The sequence below is a fragment of the Callithrix jacchus genome, chromosome 1, assembly GCF_049354715.1.
Source record: "Callithrix jacchus isolate 240 chromosome 1, calJac240_pri, whole genome shotgun sequence".
Lineage (NCBI taxonomy): Eukaryota > Metazoa > Chordata > Mammalia > Primates > Cebidae > Callithrix > Callithrix jacchus.
In genome coordinates this window covers 203,683,313-203,703,435 of record NC_133502.1, presented here as the reverse complement: position 1 = coordinate 203,703,435, position 20,123 = coordinate 203,683,313, and the positions used below count along the sequence as shown (strand labels likewise).

The 20,123-nt window shown below is 47.8% G+C and overlaps 1 protein-coding gene across 8 annotated transcripts in view; it reads left to right on the top strand.

The window, feature by feature from the left end:
- Positions 1-28: 28 nt before the first annotated feature.
- The window catches only part of SLC5A4 (solute carrier family 5 member 4), a 51,933-nt gene continuing 31,838 nt past the window's right edge, over positions 29-20,123 (top strand). For 2 of the 8 annotated variants that reach the window (XM_035270727.3, XM_002763487.6), the window contains exons 1-5: positions 9,444-9,595; positions 10,271-10,342; positions 12,615-12,719; positions 15,052-15,111; positions 16,328-16,432. In XM_035270727.3, the coding sequence (XP_035126618.2) occupies positions 9,461-9,595; positions 10,271-10,342; positions 12,615-12,719; positions 15,052-15,111; positions 16,328-16,432 (477 nt within the window). In that variant the 5' untranslated portion in view covers positions 9,444-9,460. Of the gene's footprint in view, positions 273-9,443; positions 9,596-10,269; positions 10,343-12,594; positions 12,720-14,970; positions 15,112-16,327; positions 16,433-20,123 lie in introns of those variants that run through there. The other 6 variants (XM_035270719.3, XM_035270723.3, XM_035270737.3 and 3 more) reach the window with 6 other exon arrangements.

Genomic DNA, 20,123 nt, shown 5'->3' with positions numbered 1-20,123 from the left:
GCCGGGCGGAAGTGAGCTGTCTACGCTCGGGCACTTCCGGTGGACGCAAGGCCTGAAGGCGGGGTTAAGGGTAAGACCCAGGCCGGGGTAGTGCTCGTGGGGCGGGGCAAAAAAGCTGCGGAGCCCACCGGTATTAACCCCTCGGCAGCCGCGGCGATGCTATGCTGCAGTCTTCCCCAGAGCCCTTGGAAACCCAGTCCGCTAACTAATTCAGCGTGATGCGAGCGGGCAAGGACGTAGGGACTTTGAAGTCCGTCTTCTGTGTAAAGACAGTAAGTCTGAGGTTCTAAGAGGGGCAGGGTTTTGCTCAAGGTCACTTACTTTTTTTTTTTGTTTGAGACAGGGTCTTGTTCTGTCGCCCAAGCTAGAGTGTGCAGTGACTGGAAGATCTGGGCTCACTGCAACCTCTGCCACCCAGGCTCAGGCGATCCTCTCACCTCAGCCTCCCAAGCAGCTGGGACCACAGGTGTGCACCACTACTCCCGGCTAATTGTTATTGTTTTATTTATTTATTTATTTATTTATTTTAGAGTCTGTCTCACTATATTGCCCAGGCTAGTCTCAAATTCATGGACTCAAGAGATCCTCCCACCTTGGCCTCCCAAAGTGCTGGGATTACAGGCATGAGTCACTGCACCCAGCCTTTTTTTTTTTTTTTTTTTTTTTTTTAAAGAGAGGCGTCTCGCTCTGTCCAAACTAGGCTTTTGAAAGCTCTAGTTTGGACCTTTCCATTCTTGTTTTTCTTTTGGAGACTCTGCCCGCTGCGGTCAAGCAATCCTCCTGCCTCAGCCTCTTGAGTAGCTGGGTCTGCAGTTGTGCACCACCATGCCTGGCTAATTTTTAGCAGAGACGGGGTTTTGCCATGCTGGCTAGGATGGTCTCGATCTCCCGACCTTGTGATCCGCCCACCTCGGCCTCTCAAAGTGTTGGGATTACTGGCGTGAGCCACCACAGCTGGCCAAGTAGAGGGTATTTAATCAGGAACTGCAGAACAACAGTGAATGTTTATGGAACACGTAGTGTGCCAGGTAGTGTGCAGAAAATCTCATTTGCTCCTGACCTCAGCCCCATGAAGAAGGGGTTGTTTTAGCTCCATTTCACCTTGGGGGGAACTTTAACTCTGAGAACTTAAATCAAATAGCATGTGAGTGACAGGGCTGAGGGCCTGGTCCCAGAGCCCCACCTCTTATGAGTCCCACTCATTCACCTAAAATATAATTGCCACTCCCACCTGAGCCAGGCACACTGGGGATACAACAGTGAACAGCATATGGCACAACCCCCCCTTGGGGGCTCATTGTTGAGTATGGGAGAAAGACAAATAAAGGGACAATTATAACTCAGCATGATAGTAGTACCACAGAGGCACAGGGGATGCCAGCACCAAAATCAGCCTGGGAAAGTCAGGGAAGGCTTCCTGGAGGAAGTGACACCCAACCTGAACCATGAAGGATGAGACTGTTACTAATAGTTAACCATCAGCCAGGCACTGTGTGAAGCTCTTCCGGATATTAATTCATTAAACTCTCCCAACAATTCCGTGACAGTCTCCAAGTAGAGATAAGGAAATGACCAGTGGGCAGAACTGATTTCTCCCCTACTTCCGTGAGGGCCTGGACCTTCTCTCCCACAGCTTGGTCTGGCAGGAGAGCTAAAAGTGTAATACTAGTAAGAGGAAGTATAGCTCGATGTGAAAGGTTGGATAATTACACCTTGCAGAGGTGGGTGACAGAAGCGGGGGTGGGAGGGGGAAGCAGGTCTCTAAGGGAACTTCACTCTCTGCCCCCATCACTAAACCCAGCTAGCCACACTGCTAGAGTCATCCACACCATCAAATGCTGACAGCTGCACTGGAACAGCCACACCTGGGGCATGTGTGGCTGCCCTGGCCCTCCGAGACCCCAGGCCCAGCAGGAGCTCCTTGCCCCAGGATGGGGGGAGCACAGCCTGGAGAGAGAGAGCACGTTCGCTTCCTCACAAGAAATACACACTTGCTGACAATAATACCACCTTCTGGTTTTTATTTTTATTTATTTATTTTGAAAAGGAATCTCATTCCTTTTGCCCAGACTGGAGTGCAGTGGCGCAATCTCAGCTCACTGCCTCCTACTACTCCTCTCAGGTTCAAGCGATTCTCCTGTCTCAGCCTCCCGAGTAGCTGGGATTACAGGTGCCCACTACCACACCCAGCTAATTTTTGTATTTTTAGTAGAGACCGGGTTTCACCGTATTGGCCAAGGTGTCCTCCAACTCCTGACCTCAAATGATCTGCCTGCCTTGGCCTCCCAAAATGCTAGATTACAGGCATGAGCCACCACACCTGGACCCTATTTATTTATTTATTTTTTTAAGAGATGAAGTCTCACTATGTTGCCCAGGCTGGTCTCAAACTCCTAGCCTCCAGCAATCCTCCTGCTTCAGCCTCCAAAGTTCTAGGACCACAGGTGTGTGCCACTGTGCCCAGCCAGGACACTTTAAAATTTTCCCCCAAATGCTTCTCTTTTTATACCCTGCCTGATTTGAGCTGGCTGGTGGAGACAGGACTCTCCAGATTTTTGTTTTCGAGACAGTTTTGCTCTTGTCCCTGCAATCTCCACCTCCTGGGTTCAACCAATTCTCCTGCCTCAGCCTCCCGAGTGGTAGCTGGGATCAGGCCCACGCCCCCATGCCTGGCTAATTTTTGTATTTTTAGTAGAAACGGGGTTTCACCATGTTAGCCAGGCTGGTCTCAAATTCCTGACCTCAGGTGATCTGCCTGCTTCGGCCTCCCAAAGTGCTGGGATTGCAGGCATGAGCCACCGTGCCCAGCCTGTCCAGTACTTTGGACTTCAGTTTCTCTTCCCTGAGAACTCTGCACCCACCATGTGCCAAACATCCTCATATGCCCTTGACATCGTCACTTCATTTAATTCTCACCGTTCTCGATAGGTAGATGCTAAGATAATCCCATTTTGCAGATGAAGACACTGAAGCCCTGAGAAGTTGAGGGACGTTCCAACTTCCCACAGCAGCAATGGGCAGAGCGGGGAGGCAAGGCCTGGACTGATGACGGCAGGGCCGGGGCTTTCTTCTCCACTCATCCCTGCCTGCCTCATGTGGTTTCATCCGATCCCAGAAGACTGAGAGTTCGTGCGGTCTCGTGAAATGACCACTGTGACCCCTGCCACTGGCATTCTGTGACCCTCAGCAAGTCCCTTCCCCTTTCTGACACCCAGAATCTCAGAGCAACGTCCTTACCGTCCTCCCTCCGCAAGGAACTGGTGCGTGAATACAACAAATTACGTATCCTTTCCCTCTGCGCCCACTAGAGGGCGCACAGGTGCCACTAACAGCCACCGTTCCTTCAAATGCCATCCTTGTGCAGGCCAGGATGCTCTGCCTTTCTGTACACATTCCCAGCCTTTCCACACTCTTCTTCCTCTGTGATTACTATTCCTCTACTCCAGTCTCTGCTTCCTTGCTGGTTTTTGTTTTCATTCTGCAGATCTCTAAAAGTTGCCACAGAGCCTTTCTAAAAGGAGGCAGGAGGTGCTTTTGTCCACAGCCTCAGGAACACCAGCCTCCACCTGCTTGCTGAGGGCAGGCAGCTTCCTGTCCCTCCCGCCCAGCCCAGGCCTGGCACAGCCCCTAGAGCAGAGGGGCCTAGAGCCTGCCGGGAACCCCAGCCTTTGCCCCCACCTATCCTTGCTCCAGATGTCCTCAGTACACCATCTCTGGTCTTCCTAGCAGCAAATTTCTGTTCAGCCTGTCCTGGCTGCACACCACAGGTTCCTTCTTGAAGGGCCCTGCTCTCTCAGGTACCCCTGTGCTGAACTACCCTCCACCAATACACTGAAAAAGCCCACGCTCGGCCGGGTGCAGTGGCTCACGCCTGTAATCCCAACATTTTGGGAGGCCAGGGTAGGTGGATCACTTGAGCCCAGGAGTTCGAGACCAGCCTGGGCAATATGGCGAAACCCTGTCTCTACTAAAAATAGAAAAATCAGCCAGGCCCCGGGTACAGTGGCTCACGCCTGTAATCTCAGCACTTTGGGAGACCAAGGCGGGTGGATCCTTGGTCAGAATATTGAAACCATCTTGGCTAACACAGTGAAACCCTGTCTCTACTAAAAATACAAAAAATTAGCTGGGCATGGTGGCATGTGCCAGCAGTCCCAGCTCCTCAGAAGGCTGAGGCAGGAGAATAGCTTGAACTTAGGAGGCGGAGGTTGCAGTGGGCTGAGATGGCACCACTGCACTCCAGCCTGGGTGACAGAGCAAGACTCTGTCTCAAAATAAGAGAAGAAAAACCAGCCAGGCATGGTGGCACACTTCTGTAATTCCAGCTACTCAGGAGACTGAGGTGGAAGAATCACCTGAGCTCAGGAAGCAGAGGTCCCAAAGTGCTTGGATTACAGGTGTGAGCCACTGCGCTCTGTCACCCAGGCTGGAGTGTATTGGTGTGATCTCAGCTCACTGCAACCTTTGCTTCCTGGGCTCTAGAAATCGTCCTACCTCAGCCTCCTGAGTAGCTAGGACTACAAGTGCATGCCACCATGCCCAGCTAATTTTTGTATTTTTCGTAGGAATGGGGTTTTGCCATATTGCCCAGGCTAGTCTTAAACTCCTGACCTCAAGTAATCCTCTTATCTTGGCCTCCCAAAGTGCTGGGATTACATGCATACGCCACCACGCTTGGCTGAGTTTTGTATTTTTTGTTGAGATGGGGTATTGCCTCGTGTGCTCAAGTGATCCGCCCGTCTTGGCCTCCCAAAGTGCTGGGATTACAGGCATGAGCCACCGCGCCCAGCCTGAACCTTCTTAAATAGTTCCCACAATCACATCAGTTCGACATCTGAGACAAATCTCTTCATCTCTATGTCCTGGTGTTTCTGTTTCTATGCTTGAACCCCGACTGAATCGCGGAGATACATTGATTCAGGTGTTCAACTGGTTCAGCTCCAAGGCAGGTCCTTAGAGCTCAGGATCTCCAAAACCCATCGGTCTTGGGTCCTCCCGTGGACCTGCTCACAGGCCAGTTTTCTCAACTGCTCTGGAGCTATCAGTGGCTGGAGGACAGACTTTTCCCAAGTCAGTGCCAACAGCAAGAAACTGCAGTTACCTGCCCATCCATGGGCCACACAGAACAAAGGAAAACCCAGAATCAGACCTAAAAACCAGATCCTCTGTATCAAGAGAGGATCCTTTGATAAGTGAGGATCTTGGAACTGGGCACTCTGGGAAAAAAAGTGGTGATGGGCCTCTGTGGGTGTTAACCCCCCACTCTCCTATCAGGATAGGGTTATTGCTCCCAGGAGTGGGGTTTGGGTCTCTGCATCCGGGTTTGGACTCTGCTTGTGTCCACTTCCAGTTGGGTAAAGAGGCATGTGAAAGCCAGGTGCGGTGGCTCACACCTGTAATCCCAGCACTTCGGGAGGCTGACGTGGGCAGATTACCTGAGGTCAGGAGTTCGAGACCAACCTGATCAACATGGAGAAACCCCACTTCTACTAAAAATACAAAAAATTAGCCAGGCATGGTGGCACATACCTGTAATCCTAGCTACTCAGGAGACCAAGGCAGAAGAATTGCTTGAACCTGGGAGGCAGAGGTTGCAGTGAGCCGAGACTGCGCCACTGCACTCCAGCCTGGGCAACAAGAGCAAAACTCCATCTTAAAAAAAAAAAAAAAAAAAAAGAGGCATGTGGAAGCTGTGTTTCCATCTGGGGCTGAGCTGGATTTCATGATACCCAGACTGTCCAGCCCAGGCCTCGGCTGGTTCCTAGGGGAACCTTGGACATTCCCAGAGGCCATGTCCAAGAGGACAGTGATGGCCCACAGTGTGACAGGGTGGCTGGGAAATGGGAAGAATCCAGGGAAGGGAGACAGCGTCTTGCTTGCCCGAGGGGTCTCCCATGTTGAACAGGGCAAATTCCCTGCACAGAGCGGCCAGCCACACCTGTCAGAGCTCTTGGGGCTGTGGCCCATCCGCTTTACCCTGGGCAGCTGGGGCTACAGAGCTGGTTAGTGCTATATGGGACCGTCACTGGGACTACACTCATGGGGGTGTGGAGGCTGGAGATGGCAGGCCTCCGCCTTGGGAAGAACTCTGTTACTCCTTTGTGAATTACCAACAGTGATCCACTGACCCCAGTTTAGGCCTCAGTTTCCCCATTCGTACAACAAGGGGACTGGACTGGATGATCACTCATTTGGCTTCCAGCTAGGACTTGTAATAATGGTGATGATGGTGACGACAATGGTGATGCCATTTGCCAAAAACTCACCATGTGCCAGACTTGATGCAAAAATTATTAAATTTGACTAGCTCCCTTAATCTGCAGAATATCCCAATATCCCCATGTGGCAGGCTCGGTTGTTATCCCCATTTCATAGTCGAGGGCATGCAAGCCTCGTGCAGTTGGAAAGGAGCTGAGCTGGGAGGGAAGGAGGACGGCTGGGAGGGGCCCATCCCAGAGTCACATGGATCTGGGTCGGGACCCAGGTTCTGCTGTTTCTAGCTGTGTGACCCTGAGCAAGTCACTTGCCCTTTCTGTGCCACTGTCTCCTCTGATGCCTACTCCTCAGGGCTGCTATATGGTCCAAAGGAGGCAACGAACCATGCCTGGTGCACAAAGAGCACACCGTGGTCGTCAAGCATTGCTCCACATCAAATGCAGCATTTTCTGTGGCTGGGATTTGAACCCAGTTCACCTGATTCCATGCCCTCTGGGTAAGTCCTCATGGTACCAGGAGGTGACATGCTGCAGGGGGTCCAGGACTCTAGGCAGATTCTGGTCATCCCCTAGAGGAGCCAGATCGCCACAGCTGCATCATAGGACAGCCAGGTGCTCAGAAAGCAGCCTGCTCAGCTCCCCACCAGACATTCTCCCCTCACCTGGCCAGCAGCCTCTGCCCACAGGAGCTTCCTCTGTGCCCTTTACCAAATGCTCTCGGTCCCCTCTGCAAGGCCCAGCTTGAATCCCACTTTGCCCCAAGGGGTGGGAGAGCCCTAGGACCAGGTCCTCAACATCAGTCCCATCCTTGGAGTCTCCAGAGCTGCTGTCCACCCTGAGCTCCCAGGGGACCATGACACTGTTGTTTGCCAAGTGTCCTGTACCTGTGCTCTTCCGGTATCAGCCATGGCAGTATAATCTTCCTTACTACCTTCAGGTGGATGCCACATGCCCTCAGCCAGGTGCTTCCCACCTACAATCTCTCTGGGGTCACTCGGCTGGTAGGGGACGGGGACAGGATTTGAACCCAAGACTGTCTAGTCTAAAGTCCACACTTTTTTTTTTTTTTGAGACAAGAGTTTCACTCTGTTGTGCAGGCTGGAGTGTAGTGGCACAATCTCGGCTGACTGCAACCTCCACCTTGGGTTCAAGCAATTCTCCTGACTCAGCCTCCTGAGTAGCTGGGATTACAGGCATGCGCCATGGTGCTTGGCTAATTTTTTTTTTGGCATTTTTAGTAGAGACGGGGTTTCACCATGTTGGCCAGGCTGGTCTCGAATGCCTGACCTCAAGTGATCTGCACCTTGAGGCCACCTTGGCCTCCCAAAGTGGTGAAATTATGGGCATGAGCCACTGCACCCAGCCAAAGTCCACATTCTTAACCACCCTTCTAATTCTCCTCCATCCCTGCTCCAGGCAACACTTCCCTGATTCCCTGACCTTCTCGGGGAAAGGGTCTGATCCAGCCCCTGTTGGACTGTTCGGCTCTGACTCTCAACCGGAACTGGAAGTGGAGCCATATTCACTCCAGCACGCTCCTGTCTCAAATCACTTGTTGAATGAATGAATCAATGTGCTGGTTGCCTCTATCTCAGAGAGTGTGAGGGTCAGAGGACCCAGAGAGGATGGGGTGCCTCAGTCCTCTTTGCCTGAAACAAAACTGGAGAATTTTTCTTTCATTTGTGACAGGGTCTCTCTCTGTCACCAAGGCTGGAGTACAGTGGTGTGACCGTGGTTCACTGCAGACTTGACCTCCTGGGCTCATGTAGTCCTTCCACCTCAGCCTTCTGAATAGCTAGGACTATAGGCACTCACTACCATGCCTGGATCCTTTCTTTTTTTTTTTGTAGAGATGGGGTCTTCCTTTGTTGCCCAGGCTGGTCTTGAACTCCTGGGCTCAAGTTATCCTCCCCTCTCAGCCTCCCAAAGTGCTGCAATTACAAGTGTGAGTCACTGGGCCTGGCCCATTCATTTTTTTTTTTTTTTGACAGTTTTGTTCTTGTTGTCCAAGCTGGAATGCAACGGAGTGACATTGGCTTACCGTAGCCTTAGCCTCCTGGGTTCAAGTGATTCTCCTGCGTCAGCTTCCTGAGTAGCTGGGATTACAGGCATGTGCCACCACATCCAGCTAATTTTGTATTTTTAGTAGAGATGGGGTTTCTCTATGTTGGTCAGGCTGGTCTCAAACTCCCGACATCGGGTGATCCTTGTGTTCCCAAAGTGCTGGGATTGTTTTTTTAAAGAGAGATCTTGCTCGGTTGCCCAGGCTGGAGTGCAGTGGCATGATTATGACTTACTATAATCTTGACCTCCCAATCACGGGTGATCCTCCCTCTTCAGTCTCCCAAGTAGCTGGGACCACATGCGTATATCACCACACTCAGCTAATATTTGTAGACACAAAGTCCCCCTGTATTGCCCAAGCTGGTCTTGAACTCCTAGCCTCAAGTGATGTTCTCTCCTTTGCCTCCCAAAGTGCTGGATTCTAGGCCTGAGCCACCACATAGGCTTTACTTATAACTTCTTCTTGGCTGTGGTCCACGGGTCTTGTTTTCTGAGTCCTCACGATCCCCATCACATGCTTCCAGGTTGACTCACTCCTTGTACAACCCTCTGACCCAGCGCTGTCCACAGCTATGCCCACAACTCTCCACAGCTATGCCCACAACTCTCCACATCTATGCCCACAACTCTCCACATACGGTGTTTGTTGAGCCACTTCCTTTCCTACACAGGCCACCAATATCTTTCTGTGGCATGTGAGACCCACTTCAGATAAATGTTTGGAATCCATGAAAGGCATAATTCCTTCCCTGTCAAGGGATATAGCTCACTGGTCAGAAATTGTATCTGTTCTCTGGGGAACCACTGTGTTCAGTCCCTCCTGGCTGACTTCTGGCCCCTTCTCTGTCCTCCCCTCCTTGTGTGTCTTCATTTCTCTCAAATCCCCCCACCACCTGATCAGATCTCCTTAAAGACCCTGTCTTTGCCCTCTGAGAACACCCCATGCTCTACCTCAAACTCTCCCCGCATTTCTGGCCCTGCATCCCTCATTCTCACACTCTACCTAGACTAGCACTTGCCAGTGGAGGGCTGGGGTGTCACAGCTTTGGAGAAGAGGTTTAAAGGTCTCCATATCCAGGAGCCGGCTCTGATATCTCACCCCACCTGCCTGAGGCTGATCATTAACCCAGAATTGATATAAAGATGGGCCCTGCCTGGAACGGTATAGCACTGCTGCAGCCATGGCCAGCACGGTTAGCCCCAGCACCATGGCTGGGGCCCCAGAGCCATCTCCATTGTCTGATCGAATCCAAAATGCTGCTGACATCTCCGTCATTGTCATCTATTTTCTGGTGGTGATGGCTGTTGGGCTGTGGGTAAGTGGAATCCCAGTGGCTTTTAGGGTGGGCACGAGGTTTGGGGGGGGTTACTTAAGGGGAGGAAAGGGTGTGGTTGTGACAAAGTTTTTCACAGATACCACTGTTATCATCAGAGTCATTTTCTTGCGTGTTGCATAAATAATTCTTAAAAGGAGCGAACTTACTCTCCCAACAATCCCACTGTGTGCAGAGCCAGCACCAGGACCTTCAGATTTACTTTGCATCCCCAGTACCTGCTATAACGAACAAAGATGTTACTTCTATTATTGTATTTCCTTGACTGTCTTTTGTTTGCTCACTTTCTGACTTAGTGGGTTGGACACTTAATTCGTTTATGTGGACTTTTCTTCTTAATAATGAGTTTGAAGCTGCAAATTTTCTTGCAAGCATGGCTTAGTGATACCTCACATGATTTTCCTAAGTGAGAATAATCAGAGCAGTTAAGACAGAAGTTGGGGATTATGATTTTTTTAAAGTCCTTTCAGCTCTGGGTTTTTACAAAGTGATTGCTTTTCAAGTCCTTTAAAATTTGATGCTACAGAACAGTTTCCAGGAAAATGTTTGTCTCTGTAGGAGTTGAAGTCACCTCTCTCAACACCCTGGCCAGAGCCTCTGGGATGTCTGGGCGTGCCTGCTGTGGCTTGACCCTCACCTGTCTTCCCTTCCATTCAGGCAATGCTGAGGACCAACCGAGGCACTATAGGAGGCTTCTTCCTCGCTGGTCGTGATGTGGCCTGGTGGCCGGTAAGTGGACCAAAGTTTCTTGGAGATAAATTTCCTGGGTGTGTGCTTAAAAGTGAACGTAGGCCGGGCACAGTGGCTCACACCTGTAATCCCAGCACTTTGGGAGGCCGAGGCTGGCGGATCATCTGAGATCAGGAGTTTGAGATCAGCCTGGACCACATGGTGAAACCCCATATCTACTAAAAATACAAAAATTAGCTGGGCATGGTTGTGCATGCCTGTAATTCCAGCGACTCAGGAGGCTGAGGCAGTAGAATCGCTTGAACCTAGGAGGCAGACGCCATAGTGAGCCGAGATCGCGCCACTGCACTCCAGCCTGGGCAACAAGAGTAAGACTCCGTTGGAAAAAAAAAGTGAATGTAGAAAACATTTAGAATGTTGACCATCTCTGATGTACATTGGTTGCCTACTCACTGGGGCTCCATTCCTAAATCCCTGACATCATGGCTCTTCCCTGTAATTCCAGGACATTACAATATATCACCTATTATGACAGCAGGTCCAGTCTGGCATTGAAGGACCCCAGTTCAGCCCCACTTCATATTCTTTTCTCCTGCTCCTATCAAGCATCTTCTCCTGGCTTCTTATAAGCTCTGCACATTCCTGCTTTGCTCCCAGTCCAGAGTGGATGCTGGCTGTCTTGTTAGGATTGGCATCCCCATCTCTGCTCTCCTCCTTCAATGCCCCGTCCCACCCCTTCCTCATCTGAGGAGCCTCCCGGCTCTCTCCATGGGTCTCTATGTCCCATGCAGTTACTGGCTGTGTTCCCTGTGATGGTGCTAATGCTGATGCCTCTTGATTCCTGGCCAGTGGGTGTTCTTGTGGGGTTTCGATATGTGGCCCCCACAGCCAGGGTCCCACTGCAGCAGGGGCTGCATCTTCCCCTCTCCATCTGGAGAGCATCACCTTGGCATCATATTATATGGTGGGTGCTTAGTAAATGCTTTCTTCACAGATCTGACTCATTTTCTAAATGGTATGAAGGGAAGTGGAGATGGGGAAATGTTCTAGCTGGGGTGATTGAAGCAGAACAACTGGAAGTTTAAAATGAAATTTTTTTGGGGGGCATCCAATCAGTCCTTTGTAGGACTGTTAACAAAACATGTAAGGCTCAAGCGATCTTGAAGCCACAAACCACCTAACGCCATCCTCTGGCCCCATGGAGCTGAGTAGAAAAGTGATTTTACAGAGTCCTTAAAAAGTGGGGAAAGGGCCGGGCGCGGTGGCTCAAGCCTGTAATCCCAGCACTTTGGGAGGCCGAGGCGGGTGGATCACGAGGTCAAGAGATCGAGACCATCCTGGTCAACATGGTGAAACCCCGTCTCTACTGAAAATACAAAAAAAATCAGCTGGGCATGGTGGCGCGTGCCTGTAATCCCAGCTACTCGGGAGGCTGAGGCAGGAGAATTGCCTGAACCCAGGAGGTGGAGGTTGCGGTGAGCCGAGATCGCGCCATTGCACTCCAGCCTGGGTAACAAGAGTGAAACTCCGTCTCAAAAAAAAAAAAAAAAAAAAAAAAAGTGGGGAAAGCAGCAGCACTGCAGGGTCCCACACCCCAGTTCTCTTCTGACAGAATTGGTGCTGATCCAGGCCCACTCAAGAGACCACTCTTGATCTTTGGGTCCAAAGAACAGCAGGCACTGTGATGGCGAGGGAATGAGTAAGAGGGTCTCCTGGCTGGAAGGATGGAGAGAAGTTTCCTCCTAGGCAGCTTTGTGGTCCTTGCAGCTGATCAAAGGGACAAGAGCTGATGGGAGGTCTGGCAGTGCTTGGCCAAGGACAGGCTCAACTCAAGAGAATTTTAGTAGATTGATCAATGCTTCCCCAAGGCAGGGGCCAACAAACTTTTCTCTAAAAGGCCAGATTATACATATTTTAGGGTTTTCAAGCCATAGAGTCTGTTGCAGCCACACAACCCTGCTATTGTAGGACAAAAAACAGCCCCAGTCCCCATGGAAAACCAATGAGTGTGGCTGTGTTCCAGACACTGAAATTTAAATCATATAATTTCATTTTTAAAGTTTCATATCTTACAAAATATTATGCTTATTTAGATTGTTAACCACTATTTAATAATGCAAAGATGTGAAAAAACAGTCTTGGCTCATGGGCCATATAGAAACTGACTATGGGCTGGATTAGCTCGGGGGCAGACATTTGCTTAACTCCTGCTCTAGGAGTAGTGACCGAAACATCTCAGCATCTGCCTATTTTCAAAAAGTCTGATGTGGATCTTTTAACTCCAATCCTAGTTTATCATCTTGCATTCCAGATGGGCGCCTCTCTCTTTGCCAGTAACATCGGCAGTGGCCACTTTGTGGGGCTAGCTGGGACAGGAGCAGCTTCAGGAGTCGCCACTGTAACATTTGAATGGACTGTAAGTGACTTCATAGGCTTTTCCTTTGAACCAAAACCATATCCAGTGTCTTAGTATGTTTCATGCTGCTCTGAGAGAATATCACAGGTGGGTAATTTATAAAGAACAGAAATGTCTCTTACAGCTCTGAAGGCTGGGAAGTGCCAGGGCTGAGGGACACACATCTGGCAAGGGTCGTCTTGCTTTGTCATCCTATGATGGAAGGTGGAAGGGTACTGGGGTATGAGAGGGAGAGTAAAAGAAAACAAGAGAGAGAAAGTGGGAGAGAGAGAGAGAGAAGAGAAAAGGGGAGAAGAGGGTGAAACTTGTTTTAAAAATCAGAAACCCACTCCTACTATAACTAATCACTATCTGGATAACGACATCCGTCTACGGTAATGCCATCCATCTATTCATAAGGGAAGAGCCCTCATGACCTACTCACTCCTCAGTGGCCTGACCTCTCAGTCCTGTCACACTGAGGATTAAGTTTCCAACACATGAACTTTGTGAGACACATTGAAACCAAAGCATCCAGGTATATTAATGAAAGTCGTTTTTCTGGAAGTCTGTACGGAATGCTTTCCTCTTTGATTTTTTGTCTTTCTTGTAGTCCACTTCTTGGGTTTTTATTTTCTTATTTGTTATTGTTTTGTTTTCTTTGCCAATTTTACTTTAAGTTCTGGGATACATGTGCAGAACATATAGGTTACCTAGGTATACATGTGCCATGGTGGTTTGCTGCACCGATCATCATGTCATCTAGGTTTTACGCCCCACATGCATTAGGCATTTGTCCTCCCCTTACCTCCCACCTGCTGACAGACCCCGGTGTATGATGTTCCCCTCCCTGTATCCATGTGTTCTCATTGTTCAACTCCCATTTACAAGTGAGAACATGTGGTGTTTGATTTCTGTTCCTGGGTTAGTTTACTGAGAATGATGGCTTCCAGCTTCATCCTTGTCACCTATAGGTGAGTGCCACCACACCCAGCTAATTTTTGTATTTTAGTAGAGGTGGGGTTTTACCATGTTGGCCAAGATGGTCTTGATCTCTTAACCTTGTGATCCCGTCTCGGCCTCCCAAAGTGCTGGGATTACAGGTGTGAGCCACTGTGCCCAGCCTAATATTTGCATATATATTTTTTTAGTAGAGACGAAGTTTCACCATGTTGGCCAGGATGGCATCAATCTCTTGACCTGGTGATCCGCCCACCTCAGCCTCCCAAACTGCTGGGATTAAAGGCGTGAGCCACCACGTGTGGCCAAAACCTATAATGTTTTAAGGAAGTTTACAAATTTGTGTTGGGCTGCATTCAAAGCCAGCTTGGACCACAGAATGGACAAGTTTGCTCTAGCACATGGCTGGACATGTGATGGATGTGCCGCCAATAGCTCTTGAGTTGCCTGAGTTTTTCTGTTCTTTTATGTTACTCTTTCTGATGTTTTCATGTACATGCATGTGCACATTGGGCAGAAGAGGAAGGCTGTGTAAAGGAAAGTTGGATCATAGTGAAAGTTTAAACAGACTATCCTAGGCTGAACTCAAAGTGATCGTGAGCAATCACAAATGCCTGTGCCCCGCCCCTGTTGAAGATTCTGCCCCTACTTTTACTTTAGTAATGTCCGGGAGTCCAGGATGGATCCAGCCTCCAGATATGCCCTCTGGCTGAAGCTTTGATAGTGCCATGGACACTAGAATGAAGTCAGTCTCCAGAGGCATGGCCAGAATGACCTATGGACCAAGTGGGTGTGACAAGCAGGCTGCAGAGAACTCAGTCGCCTCCTATGACTATGACCTTGGGCTCCCTTAATCTCTGTAAGGCTCAAGTTTCCCCTCTGTGAGATAAGCATAACTGTGCTTGTCACATCTGCCTCACTTAGACTGACAGCAGCATAAGTGATATATGAAAAGACTCTTCGTAAAAACTGCATATTTATGCTAGATTATTACCATCTTTGGATGTGGCAAGAGGTTGTCAGCACTGGGGATATTCTATTTCCAGATTCCCTTCTCATTGCTCTGTTACTCTGTCATTCATGCAATCCTTTGGCAAAGACTATATGACCTTGTAGGGGTTCCACTGGGATCAGATCCCTTATATTCTTTCCCTTTTCCACCACACATATTTTGTGGCAACTTAAGCCCCAGAAAATGGTGGCCCCTGAGTTATAGAAACACAAAAAAAAAGGAACTCACAGTTGTCTCAGGATAATTGTTTGAATGGGACAGGATTAAGCCAACTTTTTTTTTTTTTTTTTTAATTTTCAGACTCAGAGGTCACAACATAAGGACAAGCTCCACAAGCCAAGCCTCTTTAACATCTCCCTCTCTTATTTTGGTTCCTCATAGTCCTCAGTAATGTTGCCGATTCTTGGATGGATCTTTGTCCCCATCTATATCAAGGCAGGGGTGAGTATCTGTTACCAAAATGCCAGAGTTCAGTTCTAGGCACTGCTGCTCACTGCACAGAAAGTCAATCACTGAGACAATGAAGATTGCCAGGAAAAAAAGGCTTTTTGGGGTGCTGCAGCCAAAGAGATGGGAGCTCAGTCTCAAATCCATCTTTCTGATAGACTAAAATAAGGGGTTTATATAGCAGGGAAGATATGTAACCATGTGTGGGAAAGCAGGAATGAGGGGGCGGATAAGGAAGAGAAGTCGGTCAACAGGAAGCAGATGGTGGGTTAGACAATTATAAAAGGTGAGGGCTCTGGCTTCTCATTGTTCATGTGTGGTGATCTGGTGAGTTTCAGCTCTTTGACCCTATCCAGGAGGCCTGATGATTGATTTCCTGAGAAAGGAACTGAGATAAGACAAAGGTAACTTTCTCCAAGACTGGGAGGATCAGTTTCTATGCTTATTCAAAGAAACCACAGACATCAGTTCTATGGGATGATTGGGCCAGTTCCATATCCATAGGTATATTCTGGGTAAATCTGTCAGGTGTATCTTTCAGGCATTCATTCATTCACTCTTTCTCTTCAATCATGAAACCTGGGTTTCTGTCCTTCACCTGGCCTATTGTTAGTAATATACAGAAGACAAAAATCAAATTTCTTGCCTAGAGACATTTCCAGTATAGAATGTGGCCACAACCAGTTGGGAAATCAGTGGTGTCTCTGCATAATGACCCTGGAGCAGAGATGACAGGTTTGATGGCAGAGTAAAGATGAAGGCAGTGGAGGGGGAGGATTATGATCAGCTCTAAGACTTGAAGCTTGAGGTCACCATTAATGGAGCCAGGGATTCCAGATTAGAGGTAAATGATGGATGAAAAGGTGAGTGATGATTTCACTTTGCAACAGGATAAATGTTTAGTGCATTCAGGACACTAAGGTGGAGACGCCCAACTGGGAAAGTGAGATCTACAGATAGGTCAGGAGAGAGACCTTGGCTGGAGTTACCAATGGGCGTGGCCTTCTCTTCAGAAGCATGGTTTACGAATCCACTTTCTGCCAGTCACTGCGCAAGGTATCAGGGATACCTCTGTGAATAAGAAGCCATGGTTTCATCACAAGGAAGGGGCCATACACAGCTCTTTCACTTACAGGTGCTTAGGAAGTGCTGAATAATCTGAACACACAGGGACTTAAGGGTAAGTTCCTGTCAATGTCTGTCTCTGCAGGTGATGACCATGCCGGAATATCTCAAGAAGCGGTTTGGTGGGAAGCGACTTCAGGTCTACCTCTCCATCCTCTCGCTCTTCATCTGTGTGACTTTGTCAATCTCTGTGAGTTCAGAGCCTCCTGACATTTTAGCTTCAAGAGGTTGTCAGACGGCGCCAGGGGGCTAACATAAGAGAGCTGGATGTGTACAATGTCAACAGCCTTTCAAGGGTCAAGCCATATGGATGTCTTAAACTCTCAGGGGTGTCTCTTCCAAGTCTTATGGGGCAAAAGGGAGCTTCAAAGACCCTGTGTTCATAGAGTGGTAGACTTTTAAGTCATGAGAGACTCCAGGCTATAAATCTCCCCTCTCATCAAGGATATGAAAACAATGAATGTACAAAAAGAACAAAATGTCTCATTCAAGTAACACAGCTCTTTAGTAAAGGGAAGACTTCTCTGGTCTCCTGCTTTTTCCACCTCAAGATAACCTTTATATTCCTTCTCAGAGCATGTCCAGGTTTACGTTTTCATTTTCAGTTTGATTATCTAACACATGAACCACAAGGAAAGTACTTTGTATTATTATACTGATTTTTCTTAAATTCATTCTACTTTATCTAAGACCACCAAGGCAAGACACATGTCAAAAATTGAGTGTTAAAAAATTAAAGTACATTTTAAGTACTCTTTTATACAGTTACATTTTGGGGGCCAGGTGTGGTGGCTCACGCCTATAATCCCAGCGCTTTGGGTGGCTGAGACAGGTGAATCACTTGAGGTCAGGAGTTCGAGACCAGCCTGGCCAACATGGTGAAACCCCATCTCTACTTAAAATACAAAAATTAGCCAGGCATGGTGGTGCACACCTGAAATTTCAGCTACTTGGGAGGCTGAGGCAGTAGAACAGCTTGAACCCGGGAGGCGGAGGTTGCAGTGAGCTGAGATCACACCACTGCACTCCAGTCTGGGAGATAGAATGAGATGCCATTTCAAAAACAACAACAACAGAAGTTACATTTTTTGAAGATAATCAGTGAGGAAAGATGGAAGGAATTTGGAGCTTCAGCAGCACATGTAAAAAACACAGGTTAACTTATTTGCTCCTCGTGTGTCAGTCGCTAATGAAATAGTCTCAAGGTTCCAATCTAAGCAGGTGTATCAGAGTTTGTGAGAGAAAAAGCTGACCTTTCCTATTGCTCTTCTGTCAAACTGAGTCATTGTTGGAAGTGAACCAGCTGCTTAGATTAGACCGCATGAGCCTTCCCAGTGCAATGTGAGCATTGCCCAGCAATCATTGCATATTACTGAGCTTTGTGTTGGGGTAGCAAAGATTCTTGAGTTCACCATTTGGCTAAGGCAGTAAGAATTCTGCACATGAAATAACAATACATGTAAATGTACTAAGATACATGCTGAACTAGAGTGCATGGACAAGTACAGAAAATGTGCTGTGCACACCCTGAGAAGAGGATGCTCTCTGCTCTATGGCACTGGGGGTCGTGCTCTTGGAGAGGGTACTTAGTCCCCAAGATGGGAAGGTTAGGCAAGGCAGAGGGAAGCAGAGGAGCTCACAGGTCTCAGGGGCTTAGGGTCCAAGCGTTCCTCAAATTGCTGGACTTGCTAATCTCCCAGTTCTCCTCTGGTGCTGACATCTACAGCTTTATGGTTCTAAGGAGCATGAGCAGGCATGAAAGCACAGAACAGAGGACAATGCACAGCGAAAGAGCCCTCAAGGGATGCAGATACCCAGGTTGGAGGGTTACTGGTGGATGGAGAGGGACGGAATGTTGGTGAGTTGGGTGCGGGTGCAGGGAAGCCATTTTCGTGTCTGTGGCTGTGCAGAGTCCATGGTTGGCTGGAAAGACACTTTAGCAGGAGTCCATTCTTGCCTGCAGGTTTATGTTTTAAGTGACATTGATCATGATTAATCTTAGACATGACCTTTTGTACACTCTTAGACTCTGCTAACAGATTGTGTCCTAGTTACTTATTAAACAGATAATTATGAGATGTTAGGACAGGACAGTTTTCATAGGTCTCCTCTGCCCAGATCGGAAAAAGGTCATCCTGTTCACTGGTTCTCAACCTGCAGTTACACGTGCATTAAGATTTGATACAAACTATTATCTAATTTAAGTCTTTATTCAGACATTGACTATTGTTTTAATACAGTCCTTTATAGCAAAAAAATCATTGCAATTTCTTTTTACTATGAGAAATAATTTATAATCATTGTTGTGTAATTAATGCCACTGAATTATATACTTTAATGGTTAAAATAAATTTTATATCATATATGTTTCACCACAATAAAAAAAATGTCATCGGTGACTGAGCCTAGTGACTTCTGCCTACAATCCCAGCACTTTCGGAGGCTGAGGCAGGAGGATCACTTGAGGCCAGGTGTTCCAGACCTGCCTGGGCTAAATAGTGAGACCCTTGTCTCAAAAAGAAAAAAAAAATTATTTAGCCAGGTACGGTGGCTCACTTGAGCCCAGAAGCTGAATTGCAGTGAGCGAAGATCATGCTACTGCGCCCTAGCCTGAGTGAACTGGAGTAGTGCCTATCTCTACAAAAACATTTATTGATGCCATGTCAACTAACATATAATTTCAAAACCATGGATTTAATTATTTAATAGTAGTACATAATAGAAACAAAGGTCAAGGAATTCATAAGATGAAGTGTGTTTTAACATGGAAATGATTAAGTAGAACTACACAAAAAGTCAAAATGCTGTGGTGTAACCATCGCCCCTCTGTGGATGAGTATACAATCAGTATGAATGAAAACAGCCATAAATGCAGACAGAGGCAGATATGCACGAGGGGCACCACCACAGCTAACACTTTTTCTGAAATGGAGAACATTTTTTTAAAAGTGAAATCTTCCCTCAATACTAGTTGGTATTCCTGAAAACCCCCGATGTGCAATAGAGTCAGGTGGGATGATAAAATGTTACGTTTCATTTCAAATCTTGGAGAAAAATACAACCATCTCCTGCTAAACCTGTTTCCAGCCCCAAGTTCTACAAAGAAACAGAGACAGAGTCTTGCTCTGTCTCTCAGGCTGGAGTGTAGTGGTGCAAGCTTGGCTCACTGCAACCTCCGCCTCTCAGTTTCAAGTGATTCTCCTGCCTCAGCCTCCCCAGTAGCCAGGACTCAGGCATGCACCACCATGTCTGGCCAATTTTTTTGTATTTTTAGTAGAAATGGGGTTTCACCATGTTGGCCAGGCTGGTCTCAAACACCTGACCTCAAATGATCCACCCCCCTTAGCCTCCCAAAGTGTTTCTCACATGTCTTCAACTATTTGAGATTGTTACATACATCATTGCCCTTTAATCTAAAAAATTTCAGTGTAAATTTCCCCCCAGATTTAACATTCATGGATGATTCTATCTGATCCAATGATTTTTACCTGATCCAGTCTTTACTGTGGCAGTTGTAAAATGATGGTTTTCTAAACTGAGCATTCCCTGTATATCATTACTCCTAGAAGCAGGGATAATATTTTGCAAAACCACAGCAGAAGTATCAACATAGCGTGGATACAGTTATCTCCCATTTAAATTCCAACTCTGTCAACTGACTCAGAAGTACTCCTTTTTATCATCCTTTCTTCTCCAGTACAGGATGTGGTGTACAGTCAGGTATTACATTCAGTCGCCAAATGTCTTTAGCCTGCTTTCATCTGGAACATTTCTATGTACCCCTTTTCTGTCTTTGATGACACTGACATTTTTGAAGGATAGAGTCCCTCCTCCACTCTTCTTAATGTGACAATCTTTATTTTGGACTTGCCTGACATTTC